The 14,402-nt window shown below is 40.0% G+C and overlaps 1 protein-coding gene across 8 annotated transcripts in view; it reads right to left on the minus strand.

Annotated features, from left to right (window-relative positions):
- ANKS1B (ankyrin repeat and sterile alpha motif domain containing 1B) overlaps positions 1-14,402 on the minus strand; it is a 569,458-nt gene that overhangs the window by 437,203 nt on the left and 117,853 nt on the right. For all 8 annotated transcript variants that reach the window (XM_078146721.1, XM_078146726.1, XM_078146717.1 and 5 more), the window contains exon 2: positions 8,017-8,115. In XM_078146721.1, the coding sequence (XP_078002847.1) occupies positions 8,017-8,115 (99 nt within the window). The remainder of the gene's footprint in view (positions 1-8,016; positions 8,116-14,402) is intronic.

A 14,402-nucleotide genomic window follows, 5' to 3' on the forward strand; every position in this document is an offset into this window, starting at 1 on the left:
TTTGTATTTATGTAATGATTTATGGATACAAAGTACTTTACTTCGTTTGCTCCTTAAAAAGTCCCATGAAGTAGGAAATAGTAATAACTGACATGTACATGGTTTTAGAATTCACAAAGCTCTTTACCTACATTGTCTTTTAATTATAGCTTTCTACCCTCATTAGCTCCACCTCCACCCCTCCTTCCTCTGAATTGGCAGAAAGGAAAAAGCGTAAGACTAAGAAACAAAAAGGCCTAGAGAGGTTCTAATTCTAACTCTTATACTTACTAAAGTCTATCATGCTGGCCACGTCACCCCACCTTTTGGGGCCTTAACTTCTTTGTGGATTTAGATCATCCATGCATCTCGAATCCCTTGCTTTCTTGTCATATTGTGCTTCTTCCTTATCCTATCTCAGTCCTTGATTACTACCACCATCCACATTTTCTGCTTCTGTTCCCATGTTGGTGAATGCCACTAAGGGAAATCACATATCCATGGAGACTGACTTCTCTAGAAATCCCAGTCTCAACTGGATCCTCACCACTGCATGGTAATCTCTTTATTATTTTCTGATGGATTAATCATACTCCTCATAGAAGCTGTTCCAAACTTGGTCTTCTTTTCTTCAAGGCACCTACACCTGTCCCTCTCAGTGGATGACCTTAAATCATTGTCCCCTGCCCCAAATTGAGGTTCTCCACCATTCTTTCTAATTGCACACCTAAAAACAATCCAGCATTATTTCTCAAACTCTCTTCTTTTGCATTAGTTTCATAAGATGAGGTAGCTCTCCTAACCAGCACTAACCTTTCTTTTATGCCTTTGATTTCATTCCCTCTCACATCATTCAAGAGAATGTCCCTTTGATCACCCCTCTCTCCCTGATTTTTCACCTTTCTTTGCCTTGCTGCTTCCTTGATCCATTTCAACATACCCAAATATTCCCATTACTTAAAAAAAAAACCCTTCACTTTACCCTGCATTCCCCTCAAGGTACTATTTTTTTTTCTTCCCATTTTCATAGCCCAAATCCAATTGTCTGGCTGCTCCTACTTCCTCTCCTCTTACTCATTTCTCAACTTCACATAATAAGTTTTCCAAACTCACCACTCAACTGAAACTTCCCTCTCCAATTCTACCTTGGGACCAATGCTCTCTCAATTGAAAAATCCAATGGCATCTTCTTAGTTTTCACGCTTCTTGACCTCTCTAAAGCATCTGACTATAATGATTGCTCTTTCCTCCCAGAGATTTACTCTTTGCTGGGATTTTGTGAGTCTTCTCTCTAATAGTTTGTCTACTTATCTGGCCTCTTGTTCTTGATCTCCTTTGCTCATCATCTATATGACCACTCACCCAAATATGACTTCATCCTAAGGCCAGAGGCTAAGACTTGACTTTATGTCTCTTCTCTTCTCTTCTCTTCTCTTCTCTTCTCTTCTCTTCTCTTCTCTTCTCTTCTCTTCTCTTCTCTTCTCTTCTCTTCTCTTCTCTTCTCTTCTCTTCTCTTCCCTTCCCTTCCTTCCTTCTTCCTCTTCCCTTCCCTTCCTTCCCTTCCCTTCCCTTCCCTTCCTTCCCTTCCCTTCCCTTCCCTTCCTTCCCTTCCCTTCCCTTCCCTTCCCTTCCCTTCCCTTCTCTTCTCTTCTCTTCTCTTCTCTTCCTTTTCCTTTTTCCTCCTTTCCCCTCTCCTCTCCCGTCTTCTCCTATTTCCCTTCTCTTTCCTCTCCCTTCTCCTCCTTTCCCCCTGCTTCCCTTCCACTTCTCTCCCCTCTTCCTCTTCCATACTTCAATCCTAATTTCTATGCACTTGATTAACAGATTGATATATCTTGCTCTGGTCTCTCTTTCCTAAGGTTCAGTATCATACCATCACCTGCCCAGTAAACATAAAGTTCCCATAGATGCCTCAAACTCAACACATGCAAAACAAAACTCATTTTCCTTTCCCTAAAGACCATTTCTCTTCCTTACTTTCCTGTTTCTGGTAAGGGAACTACTCTCCTTCTGGTCACCCAAGTCTACAACCCTGGAGTCATTGTTGATGCTTCACTTTCAGCCTCCATCATCCCCCCCCCCCGCCCAATCCAATTGGCTGCAAAGTCTTATTGATTTTATATCCACACCATCTCTCCTATTTATTCCCATCTCTCCACTTATGCCACAACCACCCTAATAGGCTTCACTTTCTAGGGACAGAAAAAGTACACACACATATTTATATGTTTCACAAGAAAGAAATTAAGTTCTTTGTGGATTTAAGGAAGGAAGATATCCTGAGGTATTGGGGGTATGAGAGAGGGTCAAAAGGAATTGGAATTTGTACTAGATCTTGAAGAATGGTTAGGACTTTGATAACTGGAGAGTAAGAGAAGTAAATTCCAGACAAAAGAGGAAGCAAGAGTCCAGAGCTGAAACAGCAACCTTCTATGTTTTCAGTGGTTTTAAGAAGAGAGATATCATAGCAGGTTGGGAGAGAGAGCTGGCCTTAGAGCCAGGAACCCATGGTTTCAGGTCTTGACTGTGATACACATTGACTCTATTACTTAAGGCAAGTCACCTAATCTGTCCCTATTCTAGGCCAGTGGTGTGAAACTGCAGGGACTGGAGGCATATTGATTTAGAAAACCACACATTAACATTAACTATATTCTATTGCATTTTTATTTATTTTGTTAAGTATTTCCCAGTTACATTTTAATCTGCTTCTACTATACTGGGAGTGTTGCCTACTGCACTGGCTGAGTGTTTTACACCTCTGCCATAGGTAACAAGGCTGTACTTTGCAGGACAATTGCTCTAAGCCTTGGTAAGGAGAATTTCCTCCCTGGGTGTTCCCTATACCAATGAAATCATAACTCCAGGGCCTAACCTCCTATTCCTAAGGATATTCATCATTCTCCTTATCCTTGTAGAAAAATTAATGCTGTTTAATGCTTCAAAGATATACTGAATGTACTGTGTATGTTTGATTATAAGAAACAAGCATAAACTGGTATCTATAGGAAATCAGTTTGTTCATCAGACTCTGAGTTTTCTGTGGTTCCTGACAACTCTGAAATGGAGTCAAATAAAGGGGTAAATAGAGAATAATTAACTACAGATATCAAGTCAAGTCAAGGCACAAGTCAATCCAGATGGTCTTTTCCCCCCATTTCTTTTTCTCTGGTCGAGAATCACAGCAAAGGCAGGAGGGTAAGTACTATCTTTTGAGCTCATGACTTTAGTTTGAATCCTTGAGGGAAAGGGGGGAGAGAAGGGGAGAGAGGGAGGAGGGAGGGACAGGCGGAGATGGGGAGAGAGAGAGAGAGAGAGAGAGAGAGAGAGAGAGAGAGAGAGAGAGAGAGAGAGAGAGAGAGAGAGAGAGAGAGAGAAACTCTCCTTACCTCTATAGCTATAGCTATTCACTTAGCACTGGGATGAGCTGAGTACTTAGTGAGTTAAGAAAGAGGAGGAGTCTGGTCCTGTTTGTCAGAATATGCATGGTTACAAATAGCAAGTATAAAAGTTTTTGCCCATAGGAAGTTGGCTCAGCAACATTTTTTTTCCTATGTACCATTCAAAGCCAGCTGTGACTGCCTACAGCAGAGGGTCAAATATGAGACCTGTAGTCCACACTGTCCACAATCCTCTTGCATGCAGATTCAATCAGATGAAAATATAATTGGGAAATAGTTAACAAAATAAATAAAAATATAATAGAACACAGAGAATGTTAATATGTAGATTTCTAAGTCAATATGAGTCTAAAAGATATCCTTACATACAGTCCAGCAGTCTCACTTTCTATGTGAGTTTGACATCACTAGACTATAGGAAAACCAGAAGTGGGGCCATGCCAGTCAAAGCAGCTGCTCACATGAGACACGGTCACTGAATCGCAGAATTTCAGAGTAGGAAAGGAGCTCAGTGACTATCTAGTTCAGTCTATACCTGAAAAATCACCATCTACAACACACCCAGCAAGTGAGGTTATCCAGCCTTTGCTTAAAGTAATGAGCAGGTCCTGAGGCAGTCAGCCCATTCTATTTTAAGGCAGTTCCTTCCAGGAAGTTTTCTCTCTTGAGAGGCCATTTTGGTTGTTGAACTGACTCATATTAAGCTTGCAGTCCACTTTAACTGCCAGATCACTTTCAAACTTCTTCTTAACCATGCCTCTACCTTCATCTCCTTGAGAAGTTTAATTTCTTGAACCTAAGCAAAAACTTTTACAGTCATCCCTATTAAATTCCATCTAATTCAGTTTGGTTTGGTATTCTAGTCTGTTAAGATTTTTTTTTTGTATCCTGATTGCTGTACAGTGTTACAGCTATGCCTCCCATTTTTTCTCATCTGCAAATCTGATGAGCATACCATCTCTGCCTTTATCCAAGGAATTGATGAAAATGCTAAACAGTATGGGGCTGAGAACCGGTTCTATTTTAAATTGTACCCTAACTTGGACACTGTCAAAGGATTTGTTCAGAAATAAGGTTTTAAAGCTAATGGCAAAGAAAAAAATGTTAATTGCTCTGCTTTATGACCATTAGTCTTTTCTGGATTTTTTTTAAATTTTAATTTATTTCAGGGTGGTGTTTCTGTCTCTGATACTTCTCAGGACAGAGTTGTTACATGGATATATTTTACTAATAGATATTCTTAAAAAATTTTATTTTGAATTTACTGCATTATCTAGACAGATTAAAATATAAATCTCTGGAACCACAAAAATTAGCGAGCTCATTCAAACTGTAGTCCCATCGTCAGAATGAATGAATATAAGAAAGAAGCATTTATTAAGTGTTTACTGTGTGCCAAGCTCTGTGCTTATCTCTGGGGATACCCAGAGAAAAAGGGAGACTGTCTCTGCTCTCAAGGGGCTCACAGTTTATTTGAGGATGGCAAAACACACAAGAAAGTTCAATTGTGGGGTGAATAGCCAGGCTGAGGAGTACTTCAGTTCTTTCCCCACTGCTTGGCAGTCCCAAGGAGAGAAAGACACAGATACTGCTCCTTGCAGAAGAAGCTTACCCCTGCACACCTCACCCCTGAGGTGAAATTTTATGAGAAGGAAGGGAAGATTTTTAGTGACCACAGGAAGTAGGCATGAGGCTGATGTACATGGCTTTGAGATGGGGGAAACTTGCCTGGGTAGAGTAATCACCAGACCATGAAAAGGAGAGGTAATGGCTGTATGGTAAGACAATTTTGAAAGACTCAAGAACTCTGATCAGAAGAATAATGCTAAAACATGCTATCTGCCTTCTGATAGGAGGTGAGGACTAAATATGTAGAATGAGACACATTTTAAGACATGACCAATGTGGCAATTTGTTTTTCTTGACTATGGATATTTGTTAAAAACAGTTATGATTTTATTTTATTTTTCCAATGGGTAGGAATTGGAGTGAGCAAAAAAAATGCTTGACAATTCAAGAATTTAATTTTAAAAAGAGGCAGTGGTCACACTGTAAAACTGGACAATTTAGAAGGACTTAAGAATGCTGATCAGAGTACTAATGATAAAACATGCTAAATACCCACTAACAGAGAAGTCAGGGACTAGATTTAGGATGAGGCATAACTTTTTTAGATATGGCCAATGTAGTAAATTGTTTTTCTTGACTGCTTATTTGTTAAAACAGCTATCATTTTCTTTGATTTTTTTTCCCAACAGAAGGCAGTTGGGGTGAAGAAAAAAATACATCATAATTCAAAGAATTTAATTTGAAAAAGACAATGGTTGTACTGTAAGATTGGACAATTTTGAAAGACTTAAGAATGCTAATCAGAGTAATAATGATAAAACATGCTAATTACCCTGTGACAGAGAAGTTAGGGACTAGATTTAGGATGAGACACAATTTTTAACACATGGCCAACATAGTAATTTTTTCCCTGATTATTCATGTTTGTTACAATGGTTTGGATTTTATTTGACTTTTTTTTCAATGGGGGTAGGAATAAGAAAAAGAAATACTTGATGATTTAAAATATTAATTTAAAAAAACCAAGAAAGGGCCATTTGAGTGTGTAATGGATATGCTTTTGGCAAAGGAGTATAGAGTACATGGAACATAAGTGTGGAGGTCAGGAATATTGAGCCTGCCCTGGTGGTTCCAGGATTTTAAGCTGCATCTATGAGGAGGCAATAGAAACTTCTTCCTGGAGTCCCAAAATTTCAAGTTTGTTGACAGCACTTGCAGGCCATCAGCACTGTCAGACTGCCTGAGCTCAGCACCTAGTTAGCAAGAATAATTTGTTAAAATAAGAAGCTACCAGATGGTCTGCTTCTTTTCCCTGACATCTGCTCTACAGACAAGCCCTTCCCTGGTTGCCCAGCTTCCCACGGTGAACTCCCCAGCAGCACATTTGAGGGAACATATCACGTTCCTTATCCCAGGTACACGTTGCCCTGGGTGCAAAAAGTGCTCTGTATGGCTCTGTTCCATCAGTAGCGAGCAGTCTGAGAATAAGAAAGATGTTAAGAACATCTTAACATTAGGAGAATGGCCTGAGGTAGAGACAGAGAACAGGTGAGTTTGGAGGCTACGTGCATGGCGCCATAAGACTTGCAGTGGTGGTGGGGAGTTGGTATGTGTACTCAGGAAACAGAACTTGTGAGCTGTCTGCCAGTAGCTGGCCCCAGCCCTCCCTCCTCCTCTCCTTATACCAGGGTAGAATGAGCAATCATGAGAGCTGCCAGGTATATTTCATCTGGCATAATTTAGGTTAATCATGGACATAACTGAATCTTTCAGATTTTTGTTTCCAAAGGAGAGTACCTATGATAGCACCAAGTGCCTCAACACACATCCCTAAAGCCATACAAGGTAAGATCATGATATATCATTGCCTTCAGAGAACCCTGCCATCGTGATTGATGTCACAATAATCAAGTTTATTTCATATCTGAAAAATCAGGCAGGTTCCAGAGAAACCTGGGAATATTTGTATCAACTGATGCAGAGTGAAATGAGCAGAACCAAGACAATTTATTCAATAACAATAATGTAAATACAAACAACTTTGAAAGCCTTAAGAACTTTGGTTAATGCAATGACCACCCATGATTTTAGAAAATCCATGAAGAAACATTCTACCTACCTCCTAATAGAACAGTGATAGACTACAAGGCCAAATTGAGACTTCTCTTTTAATGCTCAATGCAGACATTTGTTTTGCCTATCTATACATATGTGTTGTAAGAATTTTGGTTTCTCTCTCTCTCTCTCTCTCTCTCTCTCTCTCTCTCTCTCTTTCTCTCTCTTTCTCTCTCTCTCTCTCTTTCCCTCTCTCTCTCTCTCTCTCTCTCTCTCTCTCTCTCACACCACACACACACACTCTCTCTCTCTCTCTCTCTCTCTCTCTCTCTCTCTCTCTCTCTCTCTCTCTCTTCCCTCCCTCTCTCTCTCTCTCTCTCTCTCTCTCTCTGTTCTCTCTCTCTCTCTCTTTCCCTCCCTCCTCTCTCTCTCCTCTCTCTCTCTCTCTCTCTCTCTCTCTCTTTTCTCTCTCTTTCTCTCTTCTCTCTCTCCTCTCTCTCTCTCTCTCTCTCTCTCTCTCTCTCTCACACACACACACACACACTCTCTCTCTCTCTCTCTCTCTCTCTCTCTCTCTCTCTCTCTTCTCTCTCTCTTAAAGAGAAGGGGAGATGGGAAGGAGAGAAAATTCATTTGTTAGTTTTTAAAAAATCAGTTTAAAAGTTAAAAAAGGCCCTTTGCATCTGACCTCAAGGGATGGTAGTCATTCACCAACTCCAAAAAGTTCTACATACCAGCTAGCAAGTTAGGTGCACATGGGGAGTGGGCTGAACTAGCCTCCAAGTGTAAGTTTACAAAAACTACAATGACCCTTTCAGCACACCAGGGTACTGTTTTCATTTGCTCTTCTGGGAAATGATTTGTATAGGATTTTTGTTTTTGTGGATATAAAACTACTTGTATCCATTGGAAATTTAGCTCAAAAGGCAGATACCATGGTAATTTTCTTTTTAGTATTAAGAACACCAAAAGATGTATTTGGTTGGCATTTACATATTGAAAACCTTCTTACCTTTGGAAGGAGCTGGATTGCCTGCAGAATTCTTTGTCTGTGTCCAGAATTAAGGATACCAATTTCCAACAAATCCTGATCCTCCATCACATTGCTTCCCTGAAATTGAAGGAGACAGGTTGTTCAAGCTGGAATTTGAACTGAGGGCCCCTGACTCCAAAATCCAATACTTCCTCCTGCCCCCACCACCTGAAGTAATGGGGAGTCCCTTGAGTGTGTTTTTGCCTAACTATTTCCTTTGGAATAAGAGAGATTTCTATGAGGAAGAGAAGTAGTTATTAGGATGACAGCAAAGTCTATAAAAACAACTGCAACACATCAAAACATTTAAAGTTATTTTAAAAGCAACCGGGGCACAAGTTGCTAAGACTGACTGTCTTCAGTCACAAAAGAAGGAAGAAGCTTAGTAAGAAATATATTTCATGTAGTTTTGAGAGTTTAATGAAGTCAAGATGGGGTGAGCTGGGTAGGAAACACTGAGACTAATTCTGTTGTTTGGCAAATGAAGAAATAAATGAATCAACATGAATGAGCAAACAGATAAACAAAGAAAAATAAATAAAAGTTTCCATCACCTTTTATTAAATTACAGAGCTTCCACTGGGTAGCTGCCAAAAAGCTATTAGGTTCCTAGGATATATCAAGGGCAGTATGGTGTCTAGAATGAGAAAAGATACTACCAGGGAAGGGAACCTGAGGCCTAGAGGCCACATGTGGCCTTCTAGGTCCTTGGGCTTGGCCTTTTGATTGAGTCCAAGTATTATAGAACAAATCCTTTTATTAAGGGTATTTCATTTTTTCTGTGAAGTTTGGATTCAGACAAAGGGCCTCACTTGAGGACCTAGAGGGCCATATGTGGCCTCGAGGCCTCAGGTTCCCCACCCCTGTCTGGCTTGGTCAGACCACATCAACTGATCAAAGGATTAATTGATCTGATTAATTGCCCACTGTGTTAGGAACTAGGTCAGGCTGTGAGAAGACGAGGACAGAAATGAAACAATACTTACTCTCAATGAATTTATATTCTATAGAAGGATATAGTATGTACACATATGAATATATACAGAATAAAGTAAATATAAGGTATTTTCAGCTGGGACCATGGGTCTGCAGTTGGAAGAAATCTCATGAGTCAACTACTCCAATCACCTTATTTTACAGAAGAGAAAACTGAAGTCTAGGGAAGTTAAATAACTCCCATACCATTACACAGAGGTAGAATTTGAATTTGGGTCTCACGGCTCAAGAGTCAGTGCTCTTTCTGCTAGTTCTCTACACTTTTGTTCTCTGGCAAGATTGGGACTCTTGCCAGATAGGAATGAGGGGGAACAGGCAGAAAGAAGTAGAATGACTGACAAACCTGATTGCAGCCCCTGCAGTAAAAAAAATTCTCCTAAGCCTTTTCTACCCTCATCTAGCCTACTCAAATGCGACATTAGATGTAAGTATGTTGTAAACTTTAAAAAACTTTATAGGTGTTATTTCTCATGGCCAATACAGCATAGTGGTGGGTTGCTAGGGAGGGCTGTATCACAGTCCCAAGCTATAGAAACCAATTCCATCACAAGTGGATGCCCAGCTACTCAGCACTTAGAGCCCAATCTCAGAATGAATTTTTCTGCAGATTTCTTCACTGGACATGAGAGATCTAGTTAAATCCCTCATTGTACAAATGAGGAAACTGTGGTACAGAGAGAAATTTCCTCCTTGCAGTCCATCCCAGACATTATGGCCTGTAGGGATCAACCTTTTCATCTCTGGACCTTCCATAATGGTGCCCTGATGCCATGAGTACCATACATAGTCCACTGCATCTAAAGCAGTTCCAGGCATGTCTCATTTTACTACACAGCCATCTTTGTGCCAAGCTACCATTCAGTATCCTCCAAAGCTCCCACTTTTCTAGTCCTGGAGCCACAATCAAATCAATGCTGCCACTGTGTGTCAATCTATTCAGCTAGGGTTCCAATCACCATCCCTTTAACTTTCCAAACCAAAACACTGTTGGTGTGGTCTTCTATTAGCATAGGGCACGGACTGTATTTACTTTTATACTTGTAACCCTAGTACTCAACATAAAGCTTGGTGCATAGCAAGTGCTTAACACATATAGGTTCCAATTAGTGCTAATATCTGGGTCCCAATTAGAACAAATAATGCATTTCTAGAAGTGGTTGTATACATCTGAATTCATATATTTAAAGTCATAAATATGTAAAATATGGTAACTGGCTCTAGCCCAATGGAAATATTCAGAATGAATTTGAATAATGCAACCACTTCAGTAGGATTCATTATTCACATTAATGGGGACCTAGCTGTAAATTCTTTTCCTGTCCTGTCACAGGGAACACAGATTAGATTTAGTTGCTTGGTCCTAGAAGGAAAAACTAATAATCTTAATAATAGCACTTTGAGGTTTGCAAAGCTTATATATTTCCTTCCTTCCTTCCTTCCTTCCTTCCTTCCTTCCTTCCTTCCTTCCTTCCTTCCTTCTCTGCCTCCTTCCTTCCTTCCTTCCTTCCTTCCTTCCTTCTCTGCCTCCTTCCTTCCTCCCTTCCTCTTCTCCTCCTTCTCTCCTCCCTCTTCCTTCCTTCCTTCCTTCCTTCCTTCCTTCCTTCCCTCTCTCCCTCCCTCTCTCCTTCTCTCTCTCCCTCCTTCCTTCCTTCCTTAGTTCCTTCCTTCCTTCCTTCCTTCCTTAGTTCCTTCCTTCCTTCCTTCCTTCTTCCTTCCTTCCTTCCTTCCTTCCTTCCTTCCTTTCTCCTTCCTTCCTTCCTCTCTCCTCCTTCCTTCCATCCTTCTCTCCTCCTTCCTTCCTTCCTTCCTTCCTTCCTTCCTTCCTTCCTTCCTTCCTTCCTTCCTTCCTTCCATCCTTCCCTCTCTCCCTTTCCTTCCTTCCTTCCTTCCTTCCTTCCTTCCTTCCTTCCTTCCTTCCTTCCTTCCTTCCTTCCTTCCTTCCATCCTTCTCTCCCTTCCTTCCTTCCTTCCTTCCTTCCTTCCTTCCTTCCTTCCTTCCTTCCTTCCTTCCTTCCTTCCTTCCTTCCTTCCTTCCTTCCTTCCTTCCTTCCTTCCTCTCTCATTCATTCAAAAAATCCTTGGAGTCTGCTTACTTTAGGTTGGTGGTGTTTTGTTCCCCTGAGTATACAACAGTGCCACCTCTAATTGAAGTTGCTTCTCAGACTTGTCCTGTCCTTCTAAGCAGGGAAGGTTTTCTTCCAACTATCTTTCACCTGCATTCCTACCACTTCTGCATCTCAGGGGCCATGATGGTTGGCTAAGAACTGGGTGACCCATGAAACCAGATAGTACGAGAGTCCTTGTATCTTTTCTGTGCACCACCAGTTGTTTTTATGCTATTAATAAACATTGGGGTCGAGTCCAAGTGTGTAGCTCTGCTTCTGTTCCTTACAAGCCAGGATTTTACCCTTCTGGAAGATACTGAAAAGCTGAAGAATATCTAGAGGAGAAGGAGGGGACCTGAAGCTGTCACACGACATCTAGTTGCTAGTATGAGGAACATTTACCCTAGAGAAGCCAGGGGAGCTATGAAGGACATTTTCAAGTACTGGAAGAGCTGTCGCATGGAAGACAAATTAGATTTAGTTGCTTGGTCCTAGAAGCATGAACTAATAATCATAACAACAGCACTTTAAGGTTTGTAAAGTACTTTATATATTTTACCTTATTTTATCCTGAGATAAATACCATTACACCATTTTATAGATGATGAAACTGAGGCTCAGAGAGATTAAGTGACTTGTCCAGGGTCATACAGCTAGCTAGTGTCTAAGACATGATTCAAACCTAAGTCTGTTGCTCTATTTACTGCACCAACTAGCAGCCTTAGGACCAATGGATAGAAGTCATGTGAAAGAATACTGGGTAGATGTTATAGAAAGGAAGCTTTTGTTCAACATAAGGAGGATCTGGAAAAAGCACTGTCTCTGGAATGAGAAGACCTAGATTTAAATACCGCTTCTGATGCTTACTAGGCAGCTAATTGGTGATGTGGATACAGCGCTGGACTTGGAGACAGGAAGACCTATGTTCAAATCCTGCCTCAGATACTTACTAGTGTGTGACTCTGGGAAAATTACTTAGCCTCAGTTTGCCTTAGTTTCCTGATCTATAAAATGGGGATGGTGATGATGATGATGATGATAAAATACCCACCTTCAAGGGTTGTTATTTTGCAAACACTTTAAGGTTTGATTATAAGGTGACTTCGCACAGCCCTCTCTCACTCAAATCAAAGTCAATTTCGAGTCATGTCATCATCTCCCTGATGTCATGGTCCTCTTTGAGAATGAAGGACAATTCACACACAGCACACACACAACAATAACAACCACCACAATGTATAAAATTGTTATTATTATGATTATTCCTATTATTGCTACTGCTACCTGCGTGACCTTGGATAAGTCATGTGGCACCAAAGTGCTTCAGTTTCTTGATCTAGAAAATAAGAGGGCTGGGCTATGTAGCCTCTGAGTTCCTGTTTGGCTCTATGATCTACAGGCTCTATGATACTATGAAATGAAATGGACTGCCTTGCTGGACAGTGAGTTTCTCATCACTGGATATATTCAGACAAGAGCTAGATAAACAGTGGTCAAGGATATTTTGATAAGGATTCACACGTAGGTTAGAGGGCTGGGCAAAGATCCTAGGACCGCCAAGGTTTTATTTAGTTCTACTAATCTATGAGTCCATAATCCTGGCACCTAATAAATCATGCTTTTCGAGAAAAGACGGTCAAGTATCTTTGCTGCCAATTTGTCAGAGACGTAAAGAAGAGATCCCATTAGCATCCAAGAGATTGCACTGACTGTCACCTTTTTCACAAGAGCCTCTGAAAGTGTTGATTTCAGTATTTAGAGCCTGAAGTGTTTTTGGCCAAGGCTACTTGGCTTCTTTTCACAGACACTACTAGAATAACTGAAAGGCACCTTTCAATGTTTCTTTGTAGGATGACTGTGGGAAGCCTAGACGTGTTTATAGATGGTGTTAAAAAGTCAATGGTTAATGCTATCTTCTCTTCAGGGTCAATTTCCCAGCAGAGAATGAATAGATTTATCAACCTTGATTTTCAAAAAATGAGTGAAAGATTTTGGAGTGTAGTATACATTATTAGAACTAGGTCTATTCACAGTAGAGGATACCGATGGAAATGTGTAAGTTGCAATAATATGGGTTTCAGTTTCCTTGCTTGTAAAACGAGTGGGCTCAACTATATGATGTTTATGGTCCCTACCAGCTCTGAAATTCTAAGATTCTAAAATAGATTTTTAAACTGGATTAAATTAGAAACTGTATTACAAAGCATTTAAAAAATTATTTCTTCTCAATTTTTTTCAATTTATATTGTTTAATCAGCACTTTTAGATCTTTTGGGTGAAACTTGAATGTGAGAGAGACTAATAGATATATCCAACTTAAAAAAAATCTTTGTAATCCACATCCAAAGAAAGAACTATGGAATTTGAATGCAGACTGAAGCATAGTATTTGCTATTTTTTTCTCTTCTGTTGAATTTTGTTTCCTCTCTCTGATGGTTCCTCCTATTGGTTCTAATTCTTACTTACAACATCACTAATGTGAAAATATGTTTAATAGGAATGTACAGGTGTAGCCTATATCACATTGTGTGCTGTCTTGGGGAGGGTGGTGGGGAGCAAGGGGGAGAAAAATTTTAAACTCAAAAGCATATGGACGTGATTGTTGATAAATCAAAATAAATTAGTAAAAAAAAGAAAAAAAATTTTGTAGTTAATTCTGTGATATTTTCAGGGGTGTGTTTGTAAATGTTTACCAACTGCTCTCTGGAAAAGAAATCGTGATACACTTTTAAGTTTAATCTGCATTATTAACATTTCAAACCATTACTTTCTTAAGCTTAAACAATCAACAAAACAACAGATCAAGCCCTCATTTGTAGCATTTGCTGATTTCCAAGTGTAAATGGTCACACTTATAATTTAATAATTGACCTTCTGGAGTAGGTATGAGGGGTCTCAAGCACACTTCCAGATATTTTCCTTCGTAGAACTTCTTCTTCTGTGATATAGGACCCACAAGGAATTACCATCATTTAGTATACTATAGTGAAATAACATGCTGATTTGCATGAGTGACAGGAGCTTTCACACTTGGTTCTACACTTCCATATTGGTCTCATATTAATGAAATAACAAGTTTAGATTAGAGGACACTCATTCAGAGCAATATCAAAATTATTTATGGCTCAAACAGGGACCCTAATTATAGGAGACAAGTCAAATCAATAATAATTTATTAAGTACCTACTATGTGCTAGGCATTGTGCTAAGCTGGAGATTCAAGGAAAAGCAAAAAATACTCCCTGCCCTGTACGTCCCCATAAT

The sequence above is a fragment of the Phascolarctos cinereus genome, unplaced genomic scaffold, assembly GCF_003287225.1.
Source record: "Phascolarctos cinereus isolate Bilbo 61053 unplaced genomic scaffold, phaCin_HiC Scaffold_1;HRSCAF=81, whole genome shotgun sequence".
In the NCBI taxonomy this organism is placed as follows: domain Eukaryota; kingdom Metazoa; phylum Chordata; class Mammalia; order Diprotodontia; family Phascolarctidae; genus Phascolarctos; species Phascolarctos cinereus.